Consider the following 26,020-nt stretch of genomic DNA (forward strand, 5'->3'; position numbering starts at 1 on the left):
AGATGGGGCGCACCGTCAATGAGGATGATACTGTCGTCAACTAAGATCCTGTAGGAGCTGCCGTCGACATAGAGATGGTTACCACCACTGGCGTCACCAATGAAACGGTCGTCGACGAGGATATCGTCGATGATGGCATCGTCGACAGTGCAGAGCTAGGCTTCTTAAATTTGTGAAGCACTTTAGGAGGAGGAGTGGCAGGCTCTGAGGTAGTTTTCTTTGTTTTCTTTAGGGATTTTGTACCCAGTCTTTTCTTCTGTGGAGAGCCATGCTTTGATGTCTTTTTCCTAGGTGGCTCTTGCCCCTCAGAACTTTCTTGTTTTCTTTCGAGAGGTGTTTTAGGGGCAGAAATAGAAGAAGAGGCACTGTCCTCATCAGAGGCAGAGTGTCCAGTCTTACCTCTTTGCAGCCACAAAAGACAACAACCCTCCCTGTCCTTCAGGGCCTTCCTGCAGATTTTGCAGTCCTTAGTCTTGTGGCTGGGTTACAGGCAGTAAATATACTCCTTATGTGGATCCTCCACATATAAGCCCATATTTATACTTTTTTAGCGCCGCATTTGCGTCATTTTTTGACGCAAAAGAGGCGCAAACTTACAAAATACAATTGTATTTTGTACGTTTGCGCCGCTTTTGCGTTAAAAAGCGGCGCAAATGCGGCGCTAAAAAAGTATAAATATGGGCCATAATCTCTTTTTCAAGCATGAGGCAAAGGATCTGAAAAGGCCTTTCTTTGGTGTCTCTGACATGGCAGCCAGTTTGAATCACCAGAGTAGATAGAAATATCCAAAAGCTGTAGAAACAGGTCTTCTGGCAGAAAATTTGGAGCAGAGCTCAAAGGAAACTCTTCAGCACAACGTGCGGTGTAAAATCTGAGGGAAGGCAGCTCCTCACAGGAGGTTCTAAAGGGGTGAGGCAATCTGACTGGTTTAAGTTTGAGTCTGGGTCTATTTTACAAAACAACTAGGATGGGTTATTGTATGGAGGCCTACTTCATGTTTTTTGTGCATACATCTTCAGGCCTAGTTTTATATTCCACCGGGGACTCCATCTCGACGACGGGGAAGTATTCAAGCATGTGAATCTATGAAAGTTCCAATACTGAAGTAAAGACAAGTGCTATCAAATGACATGTACATAAGGGACTATTGAGCATTGCTTGAAAAACCTGTGGAGCGCATCCAACCTTGGTGCCAAAGCACTTTGCTAGTACCAACTGCTCTACCCAAGCAGTCTGTGGTGTTCAAGCCCAACTGGAAGAACTTTCATGTGTCCTGGCCATCCTGAATTAAGGACTGGAGGTTGATTCTAATGTCATTTGGGACGGTTAGCAAAATGTACGCCATCATATCCCACACCTCATGTAAGCATTTGTCCAAGAGGCAAGGGTATTAACTTATCTGAGGGCAAGGTTGGTCAAGGAGAACTTTCTTCTCGCAAATGCCTCTATGCTTTTCGACTATCTGGCGGGGTGGTCCGGAATGCATTTGCATTTTCTCTTCTTGTGAATGCCTCTACTACAAACATTTTCAGGGTAGGATGTTTAATGAGGCAAGCAGGGCCCCCTGGAGGAGGTCCGTGCCACTTTGCAATCAATATATTAACTAGGGGGGCAAGATCCTGATTTTACCCAGGTGCCCATTAGTGTATGTCAGAGCTTCATTAAAAAGTAGGAGAGGCTCTTGAGAAGCCTTCCTGAGCAAAGGACCTCTGTAAGAATATTGGACTTTACCTCAGTAGTGAGTAGTGTAAGATTCAGTACATCTGCTGCACTTCTTACCACTGTGACAAAGGAAGCAGATACCTCTGTAGTTGGTGTGGGTGAATGGAGGCTAGTGTCAGGGGATGTACAAGGCAACTTGCATCCTGAAGGTCTAAATATAGGCTTTCATCAACATATATCTCTCTTTTGTCCTCATCATCAGGGTCCCATAGAATGTATTGATGCTGTAATGTCTCCTAATCGCACTGATAATGTTGAGGTGGTTTTAGGCTGTGGTGGCTGACCATCAGAGTCCAAAAAAACTATTGACTCCTTTTCCCTTTTGGCAGCGACAATCAGAGTTGTGATGCCGGTTGTGGTGCCGGACCTGGCATCGGGCTTGGCGTTGTACCTGGGTTTGGGATGGCCTCCAAGACAAGGCTGAGTGTCAAAGTTGGCATTGGGGATGAGTTCACTGATGGTAAATCAACTAGAGTCCACCTCAAATCCATGGGGGCTGATGGCACTCTCTAGAGATCTAGTCAGGTTCCAAATGTTGTGTCTGTGGTCTCTTTGAATTCACAGAGTTGTTGCACTGTTGCAGATGGCCCGGAGAAGTCAGGGCACATTGGGGCAAAAGCCTAAGCCGTTTCCATAGACAAAACCGAGGTCGCTCCCTTTCACCCAGAAAGCTGGATGACTGTCATGGGAATGGCGGTACGAAGGGGAGCCTAGCTTCAACTTCTTGTGCTTCTTGGACTTACCAAATGATCTCGACTTGGAAGAAGGTCCCAGAGACCAGCCTTAGAAGCCAGAGCCCTCCAGCTATACGGCCTCAAATAGCCTTCATGGTTTTTTTTGGGCAATTGTTGCACAACATTGAATCGCGCTTGTATCCTGGCCACCAGAGACAGACCTTGTGAGGGGTCCGTTACTGACTACTTATGGCAATCCTTGCATGGTTTATTTTTGGAGGGGACATGTCTCTTGCAAACTGTAAGAAATTTTGTGAAAATCGTCTGTCAGGGACCTGACCGAATTTGAGGGAATTAACTCTGAATCTGCATCAGAAGGTGTGGAAAGAAATTAACTGATGTCTGTGCATGGCGGTGGTGCTATGTAAGAGCCTCGAAGTCGCATCCGGGGCGGGACAGAACTGGTATGCAGCCATACATCTCCGCCCACTGATGTGCAAAGGAAGTTGCTAGGAAAATTCTCTGGATCCAGCCTGGCCCCTGGAGGTATTCACGCAAGGAATTTGCAGTTAGAAAGATCCATCAGAATCTGCGGTTACCAGTATGCATCAGAAAGTAGGGTTGGCATTTAGCCTGTGGTCTGGAAGCATCATATATGTATTGAACAATCACACCTTCTGCTAAATTTGCACTAATCCTGACACCAAGACTTGTAAAGAACAAACGCTTGAGATTGGTTTCCGTCTACCCTGCAATCTTACAACATAAACCACAAAAATACAGGCAAGAGGGCTCTCAAAAATCATGAATGCTCATCAGCATTATCTCCTCTTACTCTTTGATGATATAAAACCCACATAGACCAAACGGACAATAAGAACATCAGAAGATCAACCATAGCGCCCTCAACCCTTTTGTAACCAATTTTGAAAGAGTATATAGCATTTTACAAAAATACATGAATTAAATAAATGTGTTGATTGATATGCCCACCTAGCACTGGAGAGGAGGGGCGTGGGGAAGTTAGGGATTTTTATGTTGGAAGCCAAGGAGAGAAAATTACTTGTTATTGTAATCATTAAACGGAGACTCTCTAAGTCCCTAAATTATACTTTTTACGCTAAACTGCACAAACGCAGTTTAGCTTCAAAAAGTATACCGCCAGAAAGCACCATCCCAAGACGCTGGCTGGGTGTCATATTTATGGGATGACGGTAGCCTGCGGTAAGGCCCGGCTAGCGTCCTAAAAAAGGATGCTAGTCGGGTGGGGGAGGCATAGAGGGAACAGGGGGTTTAGCTTCAAAGGATGACGCTAGTATGGGCAGAGGCATAAATAATGTCTGTAACCAGACTAGCGTCATTTTCTGACGTTAAAACCCCATGGACATGACTCCTGTCTTAGTTAAGACAGGAGTCATGCCCACCACCCCATGGGACTACAAAAAAGTAAATAAAATACTTACCTCTATTCACCTATACTTACCTGGCATGGGGTCCCCCATCCTCCGCTGTCCCTCTGGTGTGGGTGTCCCTTGGGCTAGGGAAGGGCACCTGTGGGCTCTTTCTATGGTCTCTAACCATGGAAAAAAGGCCCACAGGTTCCCTATCACCTGCCCTGACCCAGGCACTAAATAATGGCACTAAGCAAGCTTAGCGCCATTATTTAAGGCCCCCATCTCCCGTGCTTGATTTTAGCACGGGGATAAATATGGCACTGAATTAGCATAAAAAATTACGCTAATTCAGCGCAAACAGATTATAAATATGCCCCTAAGTGTTTTGCTTACTTTATTCTGGGAACTCAATGACGGCATGTCGGTATTTTGGCCTGCCAATCTTCATACAATCATATCATGATGCAGTTTATTTTAACAAAATAAAATACATCACAAATACTTTGGACCATAAAGATGACAAGACACAACAAACAATCAGAGAAGTGACAAGTGGCAGCATTGTATAAAAAATCTTTAATATAGAAATTGTGTGACGGTAAAAAAACAAAATTATTTGTTTTAACTGTGAACTTTAGAAAAACACAAACAATAAAAACAAACATCCACATGGGCCATTTCAGGGTCCTTTCACCCAGGGCGGAGCCTTGCAAGTAAAACTGTGCTGACTTCCTCCACATAGATCTATATTTTACTTTTTTAATGTTAGAAAATCTCTATAAAATATAATTTGTTGTAAAGCCGGCATGTAGCAGCCTCTTGTTATCTGGAAGAACATGTGAAAACAGGTGGGTGGGTTTGTATGTGTGTTTATTCTGTGGAAGTGGAGAAGCTTGCTCTCTTTATTGCTTGTTACAGTCCAGCACAAAGTGCAACTCTGATAAGATACGCAAAGCACAAAGTCTTTATGTCTCAATTTCGTCAGCAACCTCCTCATCCACCTCCTCTCCATCCTCCATGCTGTTATGCCGGATGCGCTCTGGCACGCTGTTTCTACTCAGGGGGATGCCAAGGGCGCGATGAACTGCCTCCATGGTACGTTGGTTGACGTAATAGGTCAGGTTCACAGAAGGAAGCCTTTTCCGCATCTCTTCCAAACACTTGTAGGCCTGGCGGTGAAATACAAAATATATTAATATACGTGTTCTACAACAGTCAACAAACAGTTAGCATCGTACCACAGCTGAAGGTCCTGGCAACAAGCCATGCCTCACAATGCCATGGAGAACCTGATCTTGTATTCAGCTTTATCAGATTCGTAAGCCTTCCTGGTCCCATGTTTCCTTAATAATAACAGCGACTCCAGTGCGTGTGTTTACCGAATTGTGTGCTTACCAGCATCATGGAAAATATTCTGCAGTACTTCATAGCCACCCCTTAGTTATCTTACTCGATGACAGAAAGTCGACTATGACACCCAATAGTTGCACTACTTCAAGATCTACTACCGGTATGTGCTCCATATGTGGTACATCCTTCCATGAAGGAAAGGGTCAAGGTGCCTTCCCAAACACGAGCACATGCCCGTGCACCCATGTACAAGCTTAGCTCCAGCAAACATCTGTACCTTTACCTCAAAGATGCATCATCCCAATAAGGGTTCCAGAGCTCCCACATCTGTCAAAATAACTCACTTAGGGCGTATATTATCGTTTTCTTGTAAAGGGGCAGGCCCACGAGGGTGACGAGCAGTGAGGGGGAGGAGTGCACAGCACTCCCCCTCAGAGCGCATGTGTGTTTGGCCGGCCATCTCAGGGAGGCCAAACACACATGCGCAGTAGACTCTCTCCAGCCCAGTATCACAGTTGCCGGGCTGGAGAGAGCATGCACAGGCTCCCAGTCTGCCTGAGAGTGACTTGGCAAGGCGCTCCCAGCCAATCCCGATGCTGCTCTGAGCAGCGTCAGGATTGGTCGCAGGGCCGGCTGGGAGCCTATGCCTGCAGCAGAGGAGACGAGGAGCACAGCGGTGCGGCCGCGTGCAGGTAAGTGGTTTTTTTTTTTAAAAAAAAAATATCTTTATTCCCTTCTCCCCCCCCTGTGCGCTGCACCGCCCCTTCCGCGCCCTGCGAGTCGCGACTGCTGCAATACGAGACACATGAACGCCAGGGGCTCGATCATTGAAGCTTGTGTACACGGCATCATATAGTATCTGTATTTGTAGGTTATGTGTCTCTAGGAACTTAAAGCACCACTGTTACCACTTGCATTCATGGAGAGTTTTGGGGGACAGGAAGCACAATGTTAATTAGTAAAGTGATGGTGATCTATTCATGTCCATATGTGGATAGATGGACATCAATGATATTGTCACAAAGTCAAAGGGCAGATGCTGCCAACTTTCAGCCTAATGGGAGGCTTTCCACTGGTATGATACTGGTGCTGCACCCAAGTGCAACATAGCCCCAGACACCATCCTTTGGAAGTCTAATCGTGCTGCATGTACTGGCTCATGGTAGCCTTGGAAGTTGTAGGAACAGCGCCAGGTGCGAAACAGAGAATTCAGAACAGCGTTATGTGCTGGTTATATCCTCAAAATAAATAGAAGAAACAGCTGCTTGAAATACACTGGGCCCAATACCCTTGATAGAATTGATAGGTCTAACATGATCAAGGTGACACTACATTAATACCATCAGCTGCAGAGTGTAGCTAGACGCAAACAGGTTTTAATGCTATGAAGGGTGGGCTTGGGAAGGTTGTCAACTACCCTTAAGGAACTGCATAAATGACTAGTGGAGAGGGTCCTAGTGTCATGCCAAAGGCGGTTCAATAAGTCATTATGCACTCACAGACGCTGTCACATTGTTAATCAGGTCTTGCCTGTAGCAGCTAAGGCACTAGTCAACCATTACATTAACAGAGCTGAATTACCTGCTGTCAAACTAGTCTAGCTGGGACACAGGCAAAGGAACGACACACGAGAAAGGAAACACTTGTAAATCTTAATTCTGACTGCAATCACATACAGCTTTGCAGCAATGCTGTCTGGTACACCCTGCGCCTCTCATGGTCTTCCTTCATGTGATGCACTTCAGGTATCTGCCTCATAGGGTCGGTAAATACTGCAAGGGGTCACTTGAGTAGCCCTAGGGTACAAATGCCCTACTCTTGAGTTTTGTGGACATATCACCTGTACCCATTCAATGAGCCCTTTTAAAGACTACTGGTTCTCCACATTTGCACAAGAGCATGACGTGATTTAAGCCCAGGGCTTTCTGCCTTTTGGCTCTCAATAACTATGCTGGCCAAGAGTATTGTGCACGTCTTCGGGACTAGGCAAGGGGATCTGTGTACTGTTGGAACTAGATCCTCTGGCAGGAATTATTAGTAAGGTGGCGACTTTCTTGATTAACACCTAGTGGTTGAAAGAGGAAAATGTTATTTTTCCCAATATCATATGGAATTCATTATTCAATGTAAGAACATAAACTAGAAACTTAAGATGCTGGAAAGTATGTCTTAGTGATTACTGGAAATGCCAATACCAAATTCCCATTTAAACGTTTAATATTGCACACTGGCACATCACTGCCTTTTTATTGCTTTATATTTTTAGGAGTTTGTTTTTTGTTTTAGTTTTGTACTTTGCGGGCCGGCTATGTCTTGGAGATCTTCTATTCCTTTAATTTTGGCAATGCATAGAAACGTTTGATAATGGGGTTTCTCATGGATACACAGCTTGCTGCAGATTGCTCTAGCGAACATTTCAAGGTGCTGGGAGTGGGGTCTGGAAAATGTATCGAAGCAGACTTCTCATTAGCGTAAGTTGGTGGTCAGCTTCACCATGGAATTGCGAGGCTGCCGAGTTGATTACATTACAGATGCTATATAATGCACAGGTGAGTTCTGGCAATTCCTTCCATCCCCTCACCGAAGCCAAATATGGATAATGGTACAGTCAACGGCAAAAAAATACTTTTCACTCATCAGACGGTAGGCTGGAGGGTGATATGAAATCAGTAGGCTAATGCATAGCAACCTTGAAAAAAGGTACTTAGGTAGCTTTTTCTTCTAATGGATAGAACCTCCCCACATATGCCTTACACAAGCAACTCCCAAAAATAGCCAAAGAAGGATGAATGAAACTCTAGTACTACAACAGGAAACTTTGAAGCCCAGCCTTCAGAAATTGAGCCTCCTCCTTCAAGCATGCAGGCAAATGTTAGTGTTTTCAGAAAGAAGGTAGCAACCCGAGGATTCCCTTTTACAAGAATACCTAACAGCGGCTTTTTCTCTCACAGAATAAGCTCTAGTCCCAACTAGTGGGTGACTTTTTACAAACACTTCACAGGTCCTCCTCACCAATAAAAGGTTTTGCAGCTTAATAACTTACTTAAAAGGTTATCATTCACCCTGAAATTCTTAGCTGCCCTCAGAACAATCCTACACAACCTCTCCTAGACCTCCCGCAATTGTGGAGGGTAAAGCAAAGGTAAGGCAACAGACTGCAACAAATAAAACTGCAACACAACCTTAGGCAACAAAGATTGCTTTTCTCTATGAATAACATTTTATTTTCATTAGCGTACCAATTAAAGGAGGAAATGCAGACTTCAGTGACAGAAACTTCAAATCGCAAGAATGAAGAGGTTCAAAGGTGTCCCATTAGAAGACTAAGGGACTGATTTAGATCTTGGCAGAAATACCGCCATTCCGCTGAGGTGGCGGACCCATGTACTCTGTCAAGCTGACAGAGTTCTGGCCGTCGTATATAGATGTATTGTGGTTGAACTTCCAACCGCCTCAACAAAGTGTTCTCCCTAGCCGTAAGGCTGGCGGGTTCCCACCGTTAGATGTGTCAGTTCTGCAGGAGGTGTTCTAGTAGCGGATTGCTGACAGAGGGAGCACGTTGCGGGAGGCAATGTACATTATACAATGGCAGTGGGTACGGAAAAGAGGCAAGTAACATGCACTCCATGTACTTTAGCCACATGTGTTTGCCGGCATAACACACCACGTACACACCATGATCCTTTGCCATTCCACCACAACACAACATTTACATGGAGGAAACACACAGTGCCATACATGCTAAACACAACATACACACACACACACTATTGATACTACACCAACATAAAAAACTACAACTACCAACACAATGAAACAATCATCTGTACAAACACACACAAAAGCTCAACTACACACATCACAACAACCACACCATTCACCTGAATGTTGCACACAGCAACACAACCAAACATCCACAAAAACATCACACCCTCATGCAAGTGACACACATACAGACACACCAAATCACCCACATCAGCTCCCTCTACCTCAACCAGTAAATCTACTCCCACCCTCCCAAGTAAAAGCTTTGAGGTGTCATATATGTACCCAATAGATGCCCATTCATGATGTGAACAACCCTAAACTAAAGGCAGGACACAAGTGAAGGGCAACAGAGCCAGGGGGAATTGTACTATCCAAACATTTTTCACTGTCAATTATGAGTTCCAATGCCAAAATAACACACATGGGTTTAGGAGTACATGTCTGATGAACTGAGTCCAACTTTCACACAGTGTGTCCCACATTGTGTATTGCAGTACAATTCATTGTTTCATTGGAATGGAACTGTTGTTTCAGTAATATACATGTACTGACTCACATCCACAACTGGAAACGCTGCATTTCACATACAGGTCCAACACGTGGGAACAGTTTACAACTGTGATGTTCTTTTTATTTTTGTGCAAACATTCATTTGATACTGAATACATACATCCAAATAAAAATTGTGTATGTCATCAATGTATTTTATATGCAGGTCTGTTTCCAATATTACCTGACACAGATGTTTCTCAGACATATGAATTTCGCAAAAAATGCTACTGTAACATATATATATTACTGCACTGGTTCCGAGCTAATGTTAAGTGACCAAACAACCTTCACAAGTGATATGTAATGATGACCTTAGAGTCCGGCGACAAAGGGGTTCTATTTATTTCATGTTCCAGTGGCAGCAATAACAGCATGTCTTGTCCAGTAGGGTCGAGTCAAAAACGGAAATGGAAATGGTGAAAAAAGGGTAGGTTTTTACTCAATTCCCTTCCAATCCACCAGCTCAGATGTGGAGGTAACACAGCCGCAGTTTGCTTGGAGGTTAAGGCAATTAATTTGCTCGGCAGGAAAAGTGTCTGGAGTCCTGCTGCTTGCTACTATATCCAATTGCACTGCTGGCGCAGGTGGAGATTTTTGGCAGAGTCAGCAGGACTCGTGGGCTATTGTCTCTGGGACCGCCAACATCTAAATAGGGTGGGCGGACCGCCAAGGCGGCGGGTGGGAAATCTGATTGAAAAAGCGACGATGGGACCAATTCTGCCAAGATCTAAATCAGGCCCTAAATCTAAGTCTCAAGCTGGCACAAAAAAAAGAACTGTAAGGAACCTACTCTGTAAATGTTTTAGAAAATATAGGACTACAGGTAACTGAAAATGGACCTTGGATCAGCAGAAAATAGACAAGCTGCAGATTCCTTATATTTAGAATTTCCTGGCGTCAGCCTGGAATCTGGAACTTTTGTAGAGCAATACCATTGCGCGTGCCATCGGATGGTGTCATTCAGATCAACGTGTTGACGTCGTTGGAGTTGTCAGTGACATCACGGTCACCCATAAAGGCACTACCCAGGCAAGCGTACTTCAGTTAATTTTCTATGAACTTCCACACCAGAAGCACAGAGCCATGAAAAGGACCAACTGTTTGTCTGTGCTAAAAAACCAAGGCCCTGAAAGGGACACGCCCTAACCCTTGCAGAAGTGTCTGCGGAGCGGGGGCATGGGTGGGTATAAGAAATCTGCAGCTAGATTGAGTCTCTACCAGATAATGCGCTACGGAAGGTAAGTACATTGTTCATCTCATAGAGACTTCTAGCTGCAGATGTCTTACCTTTAGAATAGATACCCAAGCCTTAACCTCCTGGCAGCGGACAGATCTTCTCACAATAAAAAAGTCCTGCAGGACCGAACGGGCAAAGTGCCTGTCTCTGCGGACCTGACTATCCAGGTAGCATTGTTTTGCAAACGTACACAAGGACACTCACATCACTGCCTGACAGATGTCCAGGACTAGAACACCTTTTGCTAACATAGTGGTAGCAGCCTTGCCCGTGGTAAAATTACCTCTCAAACCCTCAGGAGGCTGCTTCTTGGCCACTGTGTAGCAGATTTTATTGCAGCATATGACCCAGCGCAAAATGGTTTGTTTCTGCACTACCCGACCTTTCTGTGCTCCTACGTACCCCACGAAGAATTGGTCATCCACCCAGAACTCTTTTGTGCAGTCAAGGTGGAACGACAACACTCTTTTTGCGTCCAGCCAGTGGAGTTGCTCCTTTTCCTTAGAGGGATGCAGTGGAGCAAAGAGGGTGGGCAGGGTGCTGTTCTGACACAAGTGAAATGGGGTCACCACTTTGGGGAGCAAAGAGGCACAAGTTCGAAGCACCACCTTGTCAGGGAACATGGTGAGATACGGAGGGTTAGATGAGAGAGCCTGCATCTTACTCACCTTCCTGGAAGATGTTATTGCCACAAAGAAGGCTGTCTCGATGATGAGCAGCCAGAGGGGACAGTTGTGGAGTAGCTCAAAGGGAGCACACATGAGAAATGTGAGGACCAGATGTAAGTCCCACTGAGGCATGACAAAGAGCGTAGGAGGATGCATATGTGAAAGCCCTTTAAGAAATCTATTTACAATAGGAGATTTGAATAACGAAGGCAGGACGGGCACCGAAAGAACGACGATAAGGTGGAAAGATACTCTTTGGGAGGGCCCAATACAGAGTCCTGCTGTGCAAGAGATAAGACAAAGAGAAGAATGTCAGAGGGAGAAGCAGAAAGAGGATCAATAGATCTTCCTGTACAATTATATACAAAGTGTTTCCAACGGCAGGCATATACCGTCTTGGTGGAGGGACGCCTGGCTGCCACAATCACTTTACAGACTTTGGGAGGATGGTCGAAGGCTGTCAACTGCCGCGGCTCAGTTGCCACGCATGAAGGTGCAGAGTTGACAGGTTCGGGTGGAGAACCTTCACCTGCTGCTCCTGCAACAGAAGATCTTCCTGAAGGGGCAGCCTGATTGGCGGAATGATGCTCATTTTCAGAAGCTCTAGATACCAAACTCTCTATGCCCAGTCCAAAGCAACCAGGATTACTTGGGTCTGGTTGTTTGTGAGCTTCTTGAGAACTGTGGGAAAAAGTGGTATGGATGGAAAGGCGTACAGGAGGCCTCAACACTTGCGCCGAAAAGCCGAGTGAATGCTGCCTTGGAAACCCCAACGCGCAATACTGCCGACATTGCACGTTCTCTTAGGAGACGGACAGATCTAACCAAGGCTCTCTCCACTGTTGAAAGAGTCCTTCTGCCACCTCCAGATGGAGACGCTGTGCGTGATCCACTAGGCTTCAACGGCTCAGTTTGTCTGCCCTGGCGTTCAGAGAACCTGCCAGTTGTTGAACCACCAGAGTTATGTCCTGCTGTTCCAGCCATGTCCAGAGATGCAAGGCCTCTTGACAAAGAGACAATGACCCCACACCGCCAAGTTTGTTGCAGTGTCACATTGCAGTGGTGTTGTCCGTGAACACTTGCATCATCTTCCCTTTGACAACAGGAAGTAATGCCTACAATGCTAGTCGGATCACCTGGAGCTCCAGTAAGTTGATATGAAGTCTGGATTCCGCTGGAGACCAGAGGCCTCTGATCTCCACATATCCCAGATGGGCATCTGTCACTACTTTAACCTCTGGCTAGGGAAGGGAGAGGAGTTTGCCTCTGACCCAATTGCGGTTCAGTAACCACCACTGCAGATCTTTTCAGGTCCCTCCGAGATCTGAACCATGTCGGTGAGATTTCCCTGATGCTGTGCCCACTGGAACTTCAGGTCCCACTGCAGAGCCCTCATATGCCATCTGGCATGTTTTCCTAACAGGATGCAGGATGCCATGGGGCCCAGTAGCCTCTGGGTCTGTCTCACCGAAATCCAGGATAGAGACTGAAACATCAAAATCATAACCTGAATAGCCTAAAATATTGCTGAGATCAACAACATAACACTCAAACCAGACTGAAGCAGCAAGCACATCCCAAATCTCTTTCTAACAGGATACAGAAACCAAAGTAGCATGGAAAAAGCAGGAGAGATGCTTACATAGCACCACTAATTGGGCACAAAGATAGCAAGGTGGAATACCTATCAACCCCACAGCCCAGAAACACAGACAAAATTGAATACCTGTAAGACAACGGTCCACAGCTTGGACCATGAAACCTGGACCAATCAGGACACACTGAGGTTCATGAAAGAAAGGGGAGAATCAAACTGAACAATTAAAGGTAACCCAACAAGAATGTTGGCCAAGATGACAGAGGCAGGCACTCCACAATATGTAAGGCCTAGCCTTGGGAGAAAGCCTCAATACCAAAGCCCAAACAACCCAAGTATAACCATACCTTTTCTTTACAGGTGGGTTGCTCGAAGATGACAACCAACACCTCAAAAGCACAGAAAAGAAGCTCACGTCATCTCTACCCCATTAAATACCACTAGTAAACCAAGCATACACAGTCTATGGAGAATGTGACCCATCCACAATGAAAGCAGACTAAAAGAGTGGTTAAACTGCTTTGCTACCCTTCACAGGTTGACTCACTGCCACAAAGTACATGCACCATTCTAACAACTGTCTTCCAACTTAAAACAGGAAGACAGTGGAAACCATGTAGCTTGTTCCAAATTTCCACCCAAACGGGAAGATTATTCAAGGGTATCCAAAACAAATAGATGGGTAGCACAAATGACAATGCTACTGAAAAGGGGGAGACAGACACCAGAGGGAAAACCCACAGTATTATCCGGCGGCAAGTCCACAACATTACAGCAAGATCAACCTTTCTCACATTCCAGGCACAGGCCATTCAGACATGCCAAAAACACCTTTCCACTATCCCAAACTCAATTCTACTATAGATCCAGACATAGGGGCAATGGCCTACACCATCCTATAAAGCATCCCCTTGTTTGAGATGCTGGTAGGTGTCCTAAACAACCAATTGATTATAAGGACCACTTCAGTAAACTCAACAATACCTCTTCACAGACAAGATGAAGCTGGATGAAAGTCTTTTAATAGGGTAATAGAAACCCACCTATCAACAGCATCTAGGCAAGTGGTCTAGGGGGTCCACTGACAGAATCCAAGCTATGACACAGACACAAATGTATCCATAAACCACAAAAACACTGTCAACAAACACATTTCAATAGGACAGGAAGTGCCTATATTACGTCAGATGGTGAGTTCCAACTCAAACCTTCAAATAAAACACAAATGAAATCCCTCAGTTTGTAGGAATAAAGAATCACCAAAAGACCCAAGCAGAAGTACCAGGAGCCATGTGAGACACTCCCTAAAAGAAAGAAGAGCGTCACCCTAAAGCAGCCACCTGCGGATATAGGCCCCTGCCTGGCAAAGGGGATTACTAGCAGACAAACAGAAAAAAATGATGATTAGCAAACTGGCTCCCAAAATAGGGGCAATCCCCCATGCACAAACAATGGACTCATATGCAAGAGAAAGGAACATCCATTATACCAAGTATACCCCGACTATGGGGCATTAAAATGGTCCGGCATGAAAAGCCGTGGAGGAAGAAAAGGGAACTGCTGTTGTTGATCTCTGTACCCCTCAAAGGCACCAGGTCCCTCAAATCCACAGGGTGGGAAGCATATACAACTGACCACCGGGTCGGGTCAGTGATAATGCCTCGCAATGCTTCTGATCCTCCCATGTGCCCTATGAAATGTGTAGAATTGCCTATGTCCCAATATCAGACAGAGGTGTGAAAACACCAAAGCAAACACATTTGCCTCAACGTAGCCAGTGAAACCAAGTATGTTTAGGATGGCCCTAATAAAAAGCCTTTAGCCTTGCCACTGAACCCACATGGTCAAGACCAGACTGAAGAAACTGACTAGTCGCCCAAACTCCAATCCCAAACTACTTCGATGTCCACTCTCATGGGCAGGCAAAAAGGGAACATCTGAGACATCTTCCAACGAGCATGGGAGTAGTGTGCCAAAGAGCAATTGGCACTGCACGAATGAAAAAACTGGCTGTGCAGGCAAAACAACTTCTTCCCCATCATCTTGATCCACTTTCTGGAAGCTGGAAAAGAGGGAAAAGGCCCTGTATTACTACTCACAGAAATGTGAGCCACAGCCCTAGCCCCTCAAGTGGCTGATGAGAGGATAGAAATTTAGGGTAATCTGGAGCTAGACTAAGATGAGAAGCCACTTAACTGTGAACAGCCTGCAGACAAGCTGATCTAACCCAGGCAGACATAATATGTGCTATCATTACCTCATTAGAAGGCAGCAGAAGAGCTCCCTGTTGCATATGTCCTAAACTTGGTGTGGGAAGGGTATCTCAGGTGTGCAGCTTCACCTATATATCTATTCTGAAAAGGGGACTCGATCACTAATTGTGAGCTCCATATGATGAAGAAGATTCCTCTCAGGCCTTGAGAGTGGTCTGTGGAAAGAAGTTACAATAAACATGGAGTTGCAAGCATGAACTAAATCTCTAAGGGGAGAGTGAGGGCTTGGAGTGGAATTTTGAGAGTAACAGGAGTGTCCAATTCGAAAGCCTGACTTCTTCATCTGGACCTTGAAACAAATTTTAACAATGGTAACTCATAATCCAGGTTGAAGGGAGCAACAAACAAAGAAATAATGTCAAAGCATTGAGGTGGAGTCACACCAGAATTCAGTTAGAGCTGTGGCTTCACCTCCTGGAATGGAGGAGCTATTTCAGCTTTATCAGATTCAGTCTGGCGTCTGGAGGGAGTCATGAGGTGAGGAACCTGAAAGTAAAAGATTCAGAAAAAATTTAACCAATGGTAACTTCTAAGTCCCAATATTTCCTGAGCCTGGGAAGGCAAAGCCAAACCTGAAGCTGCATGGTGTCAGCTGGCAGGGCTGGAAAGTATGTAGTGTGGGGAAAAATATTTTGGCTCAAGTCTGGCACCTGGAGGATATTAATAAGGGTAGTAATCTGGGTGAAGAATCATCTATCAGAAAGGTCACACATCCTTTGCATAGATTCCTTACTTGTAATTTTTAGAATGTCTAGATAAGGAGCCCCCCTTTAAAAAAAGAGGGCTGATTCTGCCGAACATAGACTGGCACCACAACAGACTGTTTTGATACAGACTTTGAAGACAAAGGCACTGCCTGCAATGAAGAAACCAGCATTGAGATATTCTCCAAGACTGAGGCAGAAACCACAACAGTACAAGGGGTACTGGTTCAAATTCTGGCATCATAACTGCCTGAACAGGTGAGCTCAAGGGGCCAACAAATCTCAAACAATGTCTGTTCAAAGGCCAAATTCTGTTCAGCAGAATAGCTAGGACTCAGGAAGGCTGGCATATAAGTGGGCTCTGAGACTGACACTACCTCAGTTAAAAACATATTACTATCCTTATTTCTTTTCCATTTCCTACTGTGTCACAAGAAAGACCAACAATGCTTCTCCTTTCCTTTGTTCTGAGCTCTAGAACGTCCTCTAGAATGAGATTGCAATTTGCTTTTCATGGTAGTAAGCATCAGTTTCGCTCCCTTCTCCTGAACTGACTTTGGGTGCATCAAAGCATTAAAAAAACAAGATGTGGCTTCATGCAAGATCCCAAGGTACCATAAGCACTTCTGGCGAGGAACCTTGACTGGCACTGGTGGATGGCGTTTCAAACAGGATTTAAAGCCCAATGACTCCACAAATGACAGTCATGAAAAATTGAAAAATCAAGGTATGGAAAAAAGGAACTGGATCTTCAACAGCTGGGTGCCCCTTATGTAGGAAATACATCAATTCCAGTAGAGGTGAAGCGGCTCTAAAAGTGACATCATAGGGCGCCGTCAGAAACCTCCTCCTCTCAGCAGCTGCCAAAATAAGCCTCACCTAACACTCCATAATAGTCTTTAGATGACTTAAGACACATAACCCCCATACAGCCACATGATGAGCTTTGCCTAGGCATCCAAGATATTCCCTGTCCATTACAGACATATGTCACCAAAAGAGAGAATGAAAATGTCACTTACCCAGTGTACATCTGTTCGTGGCATCAGTCGCTGTAGATTCGCATGTTTTGCATAGCTCGCCATCAGGTGTTGGGTCGGAGTGTTACAAGTTGTTTTTCTTCGAAGAAGTCTTTCGAGTCACGGGACCAAGTGACTCCTCCTTTTGTCTCCATCGCGCATGGGCGTCGACTCCATCTTCGATTGTTTTTCCCCGCAGAGGGTGAGGTAGGAGTTGTATTGTAGTAATAGTGGCCATGCAATGGAGTGACTAAGTATGTACCTATTTAAGGTTAAAATAATATATATACAAATAGTTGAAGGTACCTTCCGAACTGCTACAGGCTCCCGGGGAGGCGGGTGGGCACATGCAAATCTACAGCGACTGATGCCACGAACAGATGTACACTGGGTAAGTGACATTTTCAGTTCGATGGCATCTGTCGCTGTAGATACGCATGTTTTGCATAGACTAGTAAGCAGTTATCTCCCCAAAGCGGTGGCTCAGCCTGTAGGAGTGGGAGTAGTCTGAAACAATGTTCTTAATACGGCTTGACCTACTGTGGCTTGTTGTGCGGATAACACGTCTACACAGTAGTGCTTGGTGAATGTGTGAGGCGTAGACCATGTGGCTGCCTTACATATTTCTTGCATTGGGATGTTTCCTAGAAAGGCCATGGTAGCACCTTTCTTTCTGGTTGAGTGTGCCCTTGGTGTAATGGGCAGTTGTCGTTTAGCTTTAAGGTAGCAGATTTGGATGCATTTAACTATCCATCTGGCTATACCTTGTTTTGATATTGGGTTTCCTGCATGAGGTTTTTGGAATGCAATAAATAGCTGTTTAGTTTTCCTGATGCTCTTTGTTCTGTCAATGTAATACATTAATGCTCTTTTGACATCTAAAGTATGTAGTGCCCTCTCAGCTACGGAAGCTGGCTGTGGGAAGAACACTGGAAGTTCCACTGTTTGATTTAGATGGAACAGTGAAATAACTTTTGGTAGAAATTTAGGATTAGTCCTTAGGACGACCTTATTTTTGTGTAGTTGTATAAAAGGTTCTTGTATTGTAAACGCCTGAATCTCGCTTACTCTTCTTAGAGAGGTAATGGCGATGAGAAATGCAACCTTCCATGTTAGGAACTGTATTTCGCAGGAGTGCATGGGTTCAAAAGGTGGACCCATAAGTCTAGTTAAGACAACATTTAGGTTCCATGAAGGAACAGGTGGTGTTCTTGGTGGAATAATTCTTTTAAGGCCCTCCATGAATGCTTTAATGACTGGTATCCTATATAGGGAAGTTGAATAGGTAGGCTGCAGGTATGCAGATATTGCTGCAAGGTGTATTTTAATGGAAGAGAAAGCTAGGTTAGATTTTTGTAAGTGAAGCAAGTAACCCACTACATGTTTTGGGGTTGCGTGTAATGGTTGGATTTGATTAATATGGCAGTAGCAAACAAACTTTTTCCATTTACTGGCATAGCAGTGCCTGGTGGATGGCCTTCTGGCTTGCTTTATGACTTCCATACATTCTTGGGTAAGTTGTAAGTGTCCGAATTCTAGGATTTCAGGAGCCAGATTGCTAGATTCAGCGATGCTGGATCTGGGTGTCTGATCGTTTGGTTGTGTTGTGTTAACAGATCCGGCCTGTTGGGCAGTTTGATGTGGGGTACTACTGATAGGTCTAGCAGCGTTGTGTACCAGGGTTGCCTTGCCCAAGTTGGTGCTATTAATATGAGTTTGAGTTTGTTTTGACTGAGTTTGTTTACCTGATAAGGAAGGAGAGGGAGAGGAGGAAAAGCGTAGGCAAATATCCCTGACCAGTTGATCCAAAGGGCATTGCCGTGGGACTGCCTGTGTGGGTATCTGGATGCGAAGTTTTGGCATTTTGAGTTCTCTTTTGTCGCAAACAAGTCTATTTGAGATGTTCCCCAGAGCGTGAAGTAAGTGTTCAGAATTTGGGGGTGAATTTCCCATTCGTGGACCTGTTGGTGATCTCGAGAGAGATTGTCTGCGAGTTGATTCTGAATTCCTGGGATAAATTGTGCTATTAGGCGAATTTGGTTGTGAATTGCCCAACGCCATATCTTTTGTGCCAGCAGGCTCAATTGCGTTGAGTGCGTCCCCCCTTGTTTGTTTAGATAATACATTGTTGTCATGTTGTCTGTTTTGACGAGAATGTATTTGTGAACTATTATTGGTTGAAAAGCCTTTAGTGCTTGAAAAACTGCTAGCAGTTCTAGGTGATTTATATGCAGTTTTGTTTGATGTACGTTCCATTGTCCTTGTATGCTGTGTTGATCGAGGTGTGCTCCCCACCCTGTCATGGAAGCATCTGTTGTTATTACGTATTGTGGCACTGGGTCTTGGAAAGGCCGCCCTTTGTTTAAATTTATATTGTTCCACCATAGAAGCGAGAGGTAAGTTTGGCGGTCTATTAACACCAGATCTGTAAGGTGACCCTGTGCTTGTGACCACTGTGATGCTAGGCACTGTTGTAAGGGCCTCATGTGCAGTCTTGCATTTGGGACAATGGCTATGCATGAAGACATCATGCCTAGGAGTTGTAATATCATCTTTGCTTGTATTTTTTGTGTTGGATACATGCGTTGTATGATGTTGTTGAAATTTTGAATTCTTTGTGGGCTTGGAGTGGCTACTCCTATTGTTGTGTTTATTATGGCTCCTAGGTATTGTTGTACCTTGCGCGGCAGAATGTTGGATTTTGCGAAGTTGACTGTGAACCCTAGTTTGTAGAGGGTTTGTATGATTTGATTTGTGTGTTGTGAGCACGTTATTAACGAATGGGTCTTGATTAGCCAGTCGTCTAGATACGGGAATACATGTATTTGCTGCCTTCTGATGTGTGCAGCGACTACTGCTAGACATTTGGTAAAGACTCTTGGTGCGGTTGTTAAACCGAAAGGCAGTACCTTGAATTGGTAGTGTATTCCTTTGAATACAAACCTTAGGTATTTCCTGTGCGATGGATGTATTGGTATATGGAAATACGCGTCTTTGAGGTCTAATGTTGTCATGTAGTCGTGTAGTTTCAGCAATGGTAACACTTCTTGTAGTGTGACCATGTGAAAGTGGTCTGATTTGATGTATGTGTTTAGTATTCTTAGGTCTAGGATTGGTCTTAGCGTTTTGTCCTTCTTTGGTATTAAGAAGTACAGTGAATAAACTCCTGTGTTTATTTGTGTGTTTGGTGCTAACTCGATTGCGTTCTTTTGCAATAGTGCTTGAACTTCTATCTCCAGGAGCTCGGAATGATGTTTTGACAAATTTTGTGCTCTTGGTGGTATGTTTGGAGGGAATTGTAGAAATTCTATGCAATAACCATTTTGGATAATTGCTAGAACCCAAGTGTCTGTAGTGATTTCCTCCCATGCTTTGTAATAATGACCTATTCCCCCCACTGGTGTTGTGTGGAGGGGGTGAGTGACATGTGAGTCACTGCTTAGTTGTAGGGGTTTTGGGGCTTTGAAATTTTCCCCTATTCCTAGGGAATTGCCCTCCTCTATATTGGCCCCGAAAACCTCCCCTGTACTGTCCCTGGTAACTGGATGGTGTTGCCTGTGAGGTGCTGGCTTGTGTGGCCTGACCCCGAAACCCCCCTCTAAAGGGTGTTTTGCGGAAGGTGCTGTAATTTCCTCTGCTCTGCGGGGAGTAGAGTGCGCCCATGGCTTTAGCAGTGTCCGTGTCCTTTTTAAGTTTCTCAATCGCCGTGTCCACTTCTGGACCGAACAGTTCTTTTTCGTTGAATGGCATATTGAGAACTGCCTGCTGAATCTCTGGTTTAAACCCAGACGTTCGTAGCCATGCATGCCTTCTGATGGTCACAGATGTATTTATTGTTCTTGCAGCTGTGTCTGCTGCGTCCATGGAGGAGCGTATCTGGTTGTTTGAAATGTTCTGTCCTTCTTCAACCACTTGCTTTGCCCTCTTTTGTAGGTCTTTGGGTAGATGTTCAATGAGATGTTGCATCTCATCCCAATGGGCTCTGTCATAGCGCGCAAGAAGTGCCTGTGAGTTAGCGATGCGCCACTGGTTTGCAGCTTGTGCTGCGACTCTCTTTCCAGCTGCATCGAACTTGCGGCTTTCCTTATCTGGGGGTGGTGCGTCCCCAGATGTGTGGGAGTTGGCCCTTTTCCTAGCTGCTCCTACAACGACAGAATCTGGTGGCAGCTGCGAAGTTATGAAAATAGGGTCTGTAGGAGGCGCTTTATACTTTTTTTCCACCCTTGGTGTGATTGCCCTACTTTTGACCGGCTCCTTAAAGATGTCTTTTGCGTTCCGAAGCATACCAGGGAGCATAGGCAGGCTTTGGTAGGAGCTGTGGGTGGCAGAGAGGGTGTTGAATAGAAAGTCATCCTCGACTTGTTCTGAGTGGAGGCTTACATTGTGGAATTGTGCTGCTCTAGCCACCACCTGAGAATATGCAGTACTGTCCTCTGGTGGTGATGGCTTTGTAGGGTATGCCTCCGGACTGTTATCTGACACAGGGGCGTCGTATAAGTCCCATGCGTCCTGATCCTGGTCACCTTGGCTCATGGTGGTGTGAGCCGGGGAATGTGATGGAGTTTGTGCTGGCGAGACGTGAATTATAGGTGGAGGAGAGGGTGGCGGAGTAACCCTTTTCACCATTTTTGTTTGTGGTGTTTGGTCAGTTTGAAATTCCAGTCTTCTCTTTCTCCTAATAGGGGGAAGGGTGCTTATCTTTCCTGTCCCCTGCTGTATAAAAATACGTTTCTGCGTATGGTCTACATCGGTGGATTGCAGGTCTTCCTCAAACCTATGCTTTCGCATTTGGGAGGTCATTGATTGCTCTTCGGTATAAGAGCCTGAAACTGGGTTGGTTGCAGGTTGTTTCGGCACCGAAACCCTGTCTGCATCTTTTTTCGGCTCCGAGGTGGCTTTTTTCTTTTTCGGAGTCGAAACATCTCGGCGTCGATCTTCATCGGTGCCGCTGTCTCGGCGTCGAGCCGTGTCTACACCGCTATCTCGGTGTTGATGTATGTCTCCAGCACTTTCTCGGTCCCGAGAAGGCTGCGTGCCGGTGTCTCGACCGGAGTCGGACGGTCTCGGCACTGATTGGGCCTTTTTCGGTGCCGACGGTCGGTCACCAAATTTATGGGTGGAGCCATGGCCTGGTGGCAGTGGCGTCCCCTGGGCCTTGACAATCTTCTTATGCGTGGTTTTCGACGTCTTACTCACGGTTCGTGGATCGTCGAATTCCTCGGAGTCCGATTCGTGTATCGAAAAGGTTTCTTCCTCTTCCTGTACCTCGAACTCTTGGTGCGCTGTCGGCGTGGACGCCATTTGAAGTCTTCTGGCTCGACGGTCTCGGAGTGTTTTTCGGGACCGGAACGCACGACAGGCCTCGCAAGTGTCTTCACTGTGCTCAGGTGACAGGCACAGGTTACAGACCAAGTGTTGGTCTGAATAGGGGTATTTTTTGTGGCATTTGGGACAGAAACGGAACGGGGTCCGTTCCATCGGCGTTCTTCTACACGCGGTCGGGCCGAGTAGGCCCCGACGGGGATCGAAAACTACCCCGAAGGGCTCCGGAGCTCTTCGACCTTCGATGCGGTGTTGATTCTAACTACGCCGATCCCGAACGCAACAATACCGACGAAAATCTTCCGAAATTTAGCTGTTTTTCCGTTCCGAAACTCGGAGCGACAGGAACACGTCCGAACCCGATGGCGGAAAAAAAACAATCGAAGATGGAGTCGACGCCCATGCGCAATGGAGACAAAAGGAGGAGTCACTCGGTCCCGTGACTCGAAAGACTTCTTCGAAGAAAAACAACTTGTAACACTCCGACCCAACACCAGATGGCGAGCTATGCAAAACATGCGTATCTACAGCGACAGATGCCATCGAACCAGGATTTACACACAAGATTTTGGGAGAGACATACAATTAACATTTTGCCAAAAAAGGACAAAAAGGTTCAAATCTCCACATCCATGACAGGACATACAAGATAATGGCACAGACATCACTGGCATTTGCAACACGTCATATAGCATTCTTTGATGTCATCAACTGTGGATCTTTGAAGATTTGCAATAAAGTTAAACAGCATTGCCTGTTGCCAGTGAGTAGGAATTTTCAAGAAACAGTCATGGTGACTGTGAATGATCACACAAGGAATCTACAGGAAGGAGTATCCAATGGACATCGTTTCCCATTGTCTACCTCTTTTTTAGATATGTGATGTGCAAGCATAAAGGTAAGAGGTGACTTAAGGCCACAGTATAATACTTCAACCCATCCACAAGGTGTCAGGAATGACAACCAATTCTTGCAAATTGTAGTATTTCCATTTGGGGGCTTGGTGACACATCCTGTAGACTCTTTTCCTGCAGTGGGACTCGAATTGGAAATAGATAAATTCCGAAAATTAGGTATGCAATTTGCCATTCTGAGGAAAAACTATAAACATATGATACAGCAAAGGTCAAACAGAGTTGATATCCTCAGTGAAGTTCTGGAACACAGTTCCACTGTCAGTCACTCACTCATGGGATGTATTGCCCTGGCTAAGATGGTGTTCCTATCCAGATGACTCTAGATGATACAAAACTCTAAATGCCCTATCCCCAGAGACAGTCAGTGTGATAGACAGGTTATTATAACTTTGGTATGGCCGGGGGGATGGAGTAGAGTCAAGCTAGCCACACTTAAAGTGGAACGGGACCACTGGGGTCATGCACTTCGAGATCGAGAATTTTATTATTTGGCAAGCCAACTTCACCATGCAACAAAATAGTGCTCGACAGAGGACAACTCGGACAAAAGATTGTTACAGGGCTCTGCAGACGATCTACCGCTCTCTGTGATAATTGTGAGAAAGGGAACATATCACCTTGATACCATACTTAACAAGACAGATGGGAATGGCAAGAGAAATAGCAGTGAAGGAAGTCCTGAGCTGGCACCCATTCCCCAAAGAATTGCAGATCAAGTGGGTACAGGCCTTTAAATACCGATCTCAAGACACATCAGGGAGGCAAATGAAAGAGGTTGGTTGTACCACTATAGGAAATGCATATCGGGGGACGCCTAGCTTACATTTACAGAGGCTTAATGATGCCTTCAAAGTAAAACTCACTCAGTCCGTACAGTATGCCAAATTGGCATGAATCACCAGTGATAGTTGGACAGAATTTCCACAATCCCTTAAACCATTCCAAACGTTTGATCCCATATTTACCAAAAGACATGGACTCGCGTCACTAATCCGAAAGGCATTAAAGTCAGATAGAAATAAGGCACCCTTAAAAGCAAAACAACATTGTGAAAAAGATATGCAAAACCTAATCATAGAGGGTGGGAGAGGTCTCAAGCAATGTGCATTTCAAATTAAATCATTTGGATAGACTGCATCATGGCTCGACCCTAAAAAAAATAAAAGAATATACCCAGAAAGGGAATCCTCCTACCCGAGATGTGGGACTGTACAGACATCCTTCTTTTATATGACAAGGTCTTGCATGAATTAACCAAATATAGCAAAAGAGCTGTGACGAGATTGCGTCTAATTACAACGTTACCACTAGAATGTAAACCTAAACAATGTTTGCTTAAGTATAACTCCCAAACCAAAAAAAAGAGCAATAAAGCATACATTTTTGACGTTGGAATTAATGTTAGGAAAACGCTGTATTGCTATATACTGGTTGCAGCGGACAGCTTCCTTGCAGAGGGTATAAAAAAAGCTGAAGTGGACAACATCTGAGGAAATACCAAGCAGAGAATATAATTAACTGTGGAGGTATGATTATTAACTTAATCACCGTAGCCTTTGAGGATGGCCGATAATTAGAAGAGCTATAAACTGCAAAAGGAGAACATATTGGGAACATAGCTCCGCCAAACCTTCTCAGTGTCTTGTGATGTCTCTGAATTAGAATTTAAAATTAGCACCTAGAAATATTGGGTTATATAATTGAAGATGGCCTGTGCACTGTGTTGGAGAATGACTATTACAATGGTATGATTGTTATATTTACAAGGTCTAGTTTAAGCATGAGCAAAATCATAAATAGAGATGACTAAGGAAAAAGGAGGACCCTAACATTAAAAGTGCAATTTTATCACTACAACCACAATACTTTCTTCAAAATGAGGCATTTCGCCCAAGAAACGTTCCAACAAGGCATCCTGGCACTGTTTTGACTTCAGCAGTTACTATCACATAATTTGCCTGTCTCTAGCACATGTACTTGAACAGCTACCAACTTAGCCTCTTTTGAAATGTGCAAGGTATGAGTCTTCAGTACAATCGTCACTCCTGTCCTCAAACCCTTTGAGTAAGAGAAGTAATAATGCTCAAATGCCTCAGCTTATACCAATTTACACCAAATCTCAAATAGCATTGACCATTTGACAAAATCAAATAACGGATTTAGAGCTTGGATCTGGTTACACAGTTCTGAGGAATGATTCACTGAACACAGACCACTGGCAGGTCCGAGCCTCTCACGTGGCACAGAACCCTGAATGCTCCTTGGTTCTAATCACATGAAGTAGATTTCCATGGCTTTGATTATTTGATATGAATATTTCAATGCTCTCAGCTTCAGATCTGTTAACAATGACGGTCAAGAGCCACCTTGACCCATTCACATTGAGGGCTTAAAGAAAGTTTACTGGATAGATTTTGAATGGGTTTGAGTTTAGATTGTGCAGCAGATTCCAGACAGCTCTGGTGTTTGTATGGCTTAACATGCATCACCTGCACTGATCATAGGCTATCACTCATCTCTTACCATCTGGAACTCCTCCTGCTGAGAATAATGATCAACTAGGAGCCCGTACACATCACCAATGCGTATGGCACTGTCCAGGTCAGGCTCTTCCAAGAGAAGCTCGCACTGCCTCACGGCCTCTTTGGTGTCCTCGGAGTAAGCCCTGTGTAAATAGATGGGACAGTAGGCACTTTAATAGTCTTCATATGGATCTCTAAAATCATCTTGGAATGGTTATATTAAATTCGAATAAAGCTATGTTTCTCTTCAGTAAAAGCCCGTCTGGGACACATACTCTATTTGTAAGCTCTGGGACAAAGA

At 44.9% G+C, this 26,020-nt stretch overlaps 1 protein-coding gene across 5 annotated transcripts in view; it reads right to left on the bottom strand.

Annotated features, from left to right (window-relative positions):
- Positions 1–4,347: 4,347 nt before the first annotated feature.
- Positions 4,348–26,020, bottom strand: part of IFT140 (intraflagellar transport 140) — a 1,792,511-nt gene continuing 1,770,838 nt past the window's right edge. For all 5 annotated transcript variants that reach the window (XM_069210629.1, XM_069210628.1, XM_069210630.1 and 2 more), the window contains 2 exons: positions 25,721–25,862; positions 4,348–4,959 (listed from right to left, as the gene is read on the bottom strand). In XM_069210629.1, the coding sequence (XP_069066730.1) occupies positions 4,756–4,959; positions 25,721–25,862 (346 nt within the window). In that variant the 3' untranslated portion in view covers positions 4,348–4,755. The remainder of the gene's footprint in view (positions 4,960–25,720; positions 25,863–26,020) is intronic.

This window comes from Pleurodeles waltl, chromosome 10 (genome assembly GCF_031143425.1).
Source record: "Pleurodeles waltl isolate 20211129_DDA chromosome 10, aPleWal1.hap1.20221129, whole genome shotgun sequence".
NCBI classification, from domain to species: domain Eukaryota; kingdom Metazoa; phylum Chordata; class Amphibia; order Caudata; family Salamandridae; genus Pleurodeles; species Pleurodeles waltl.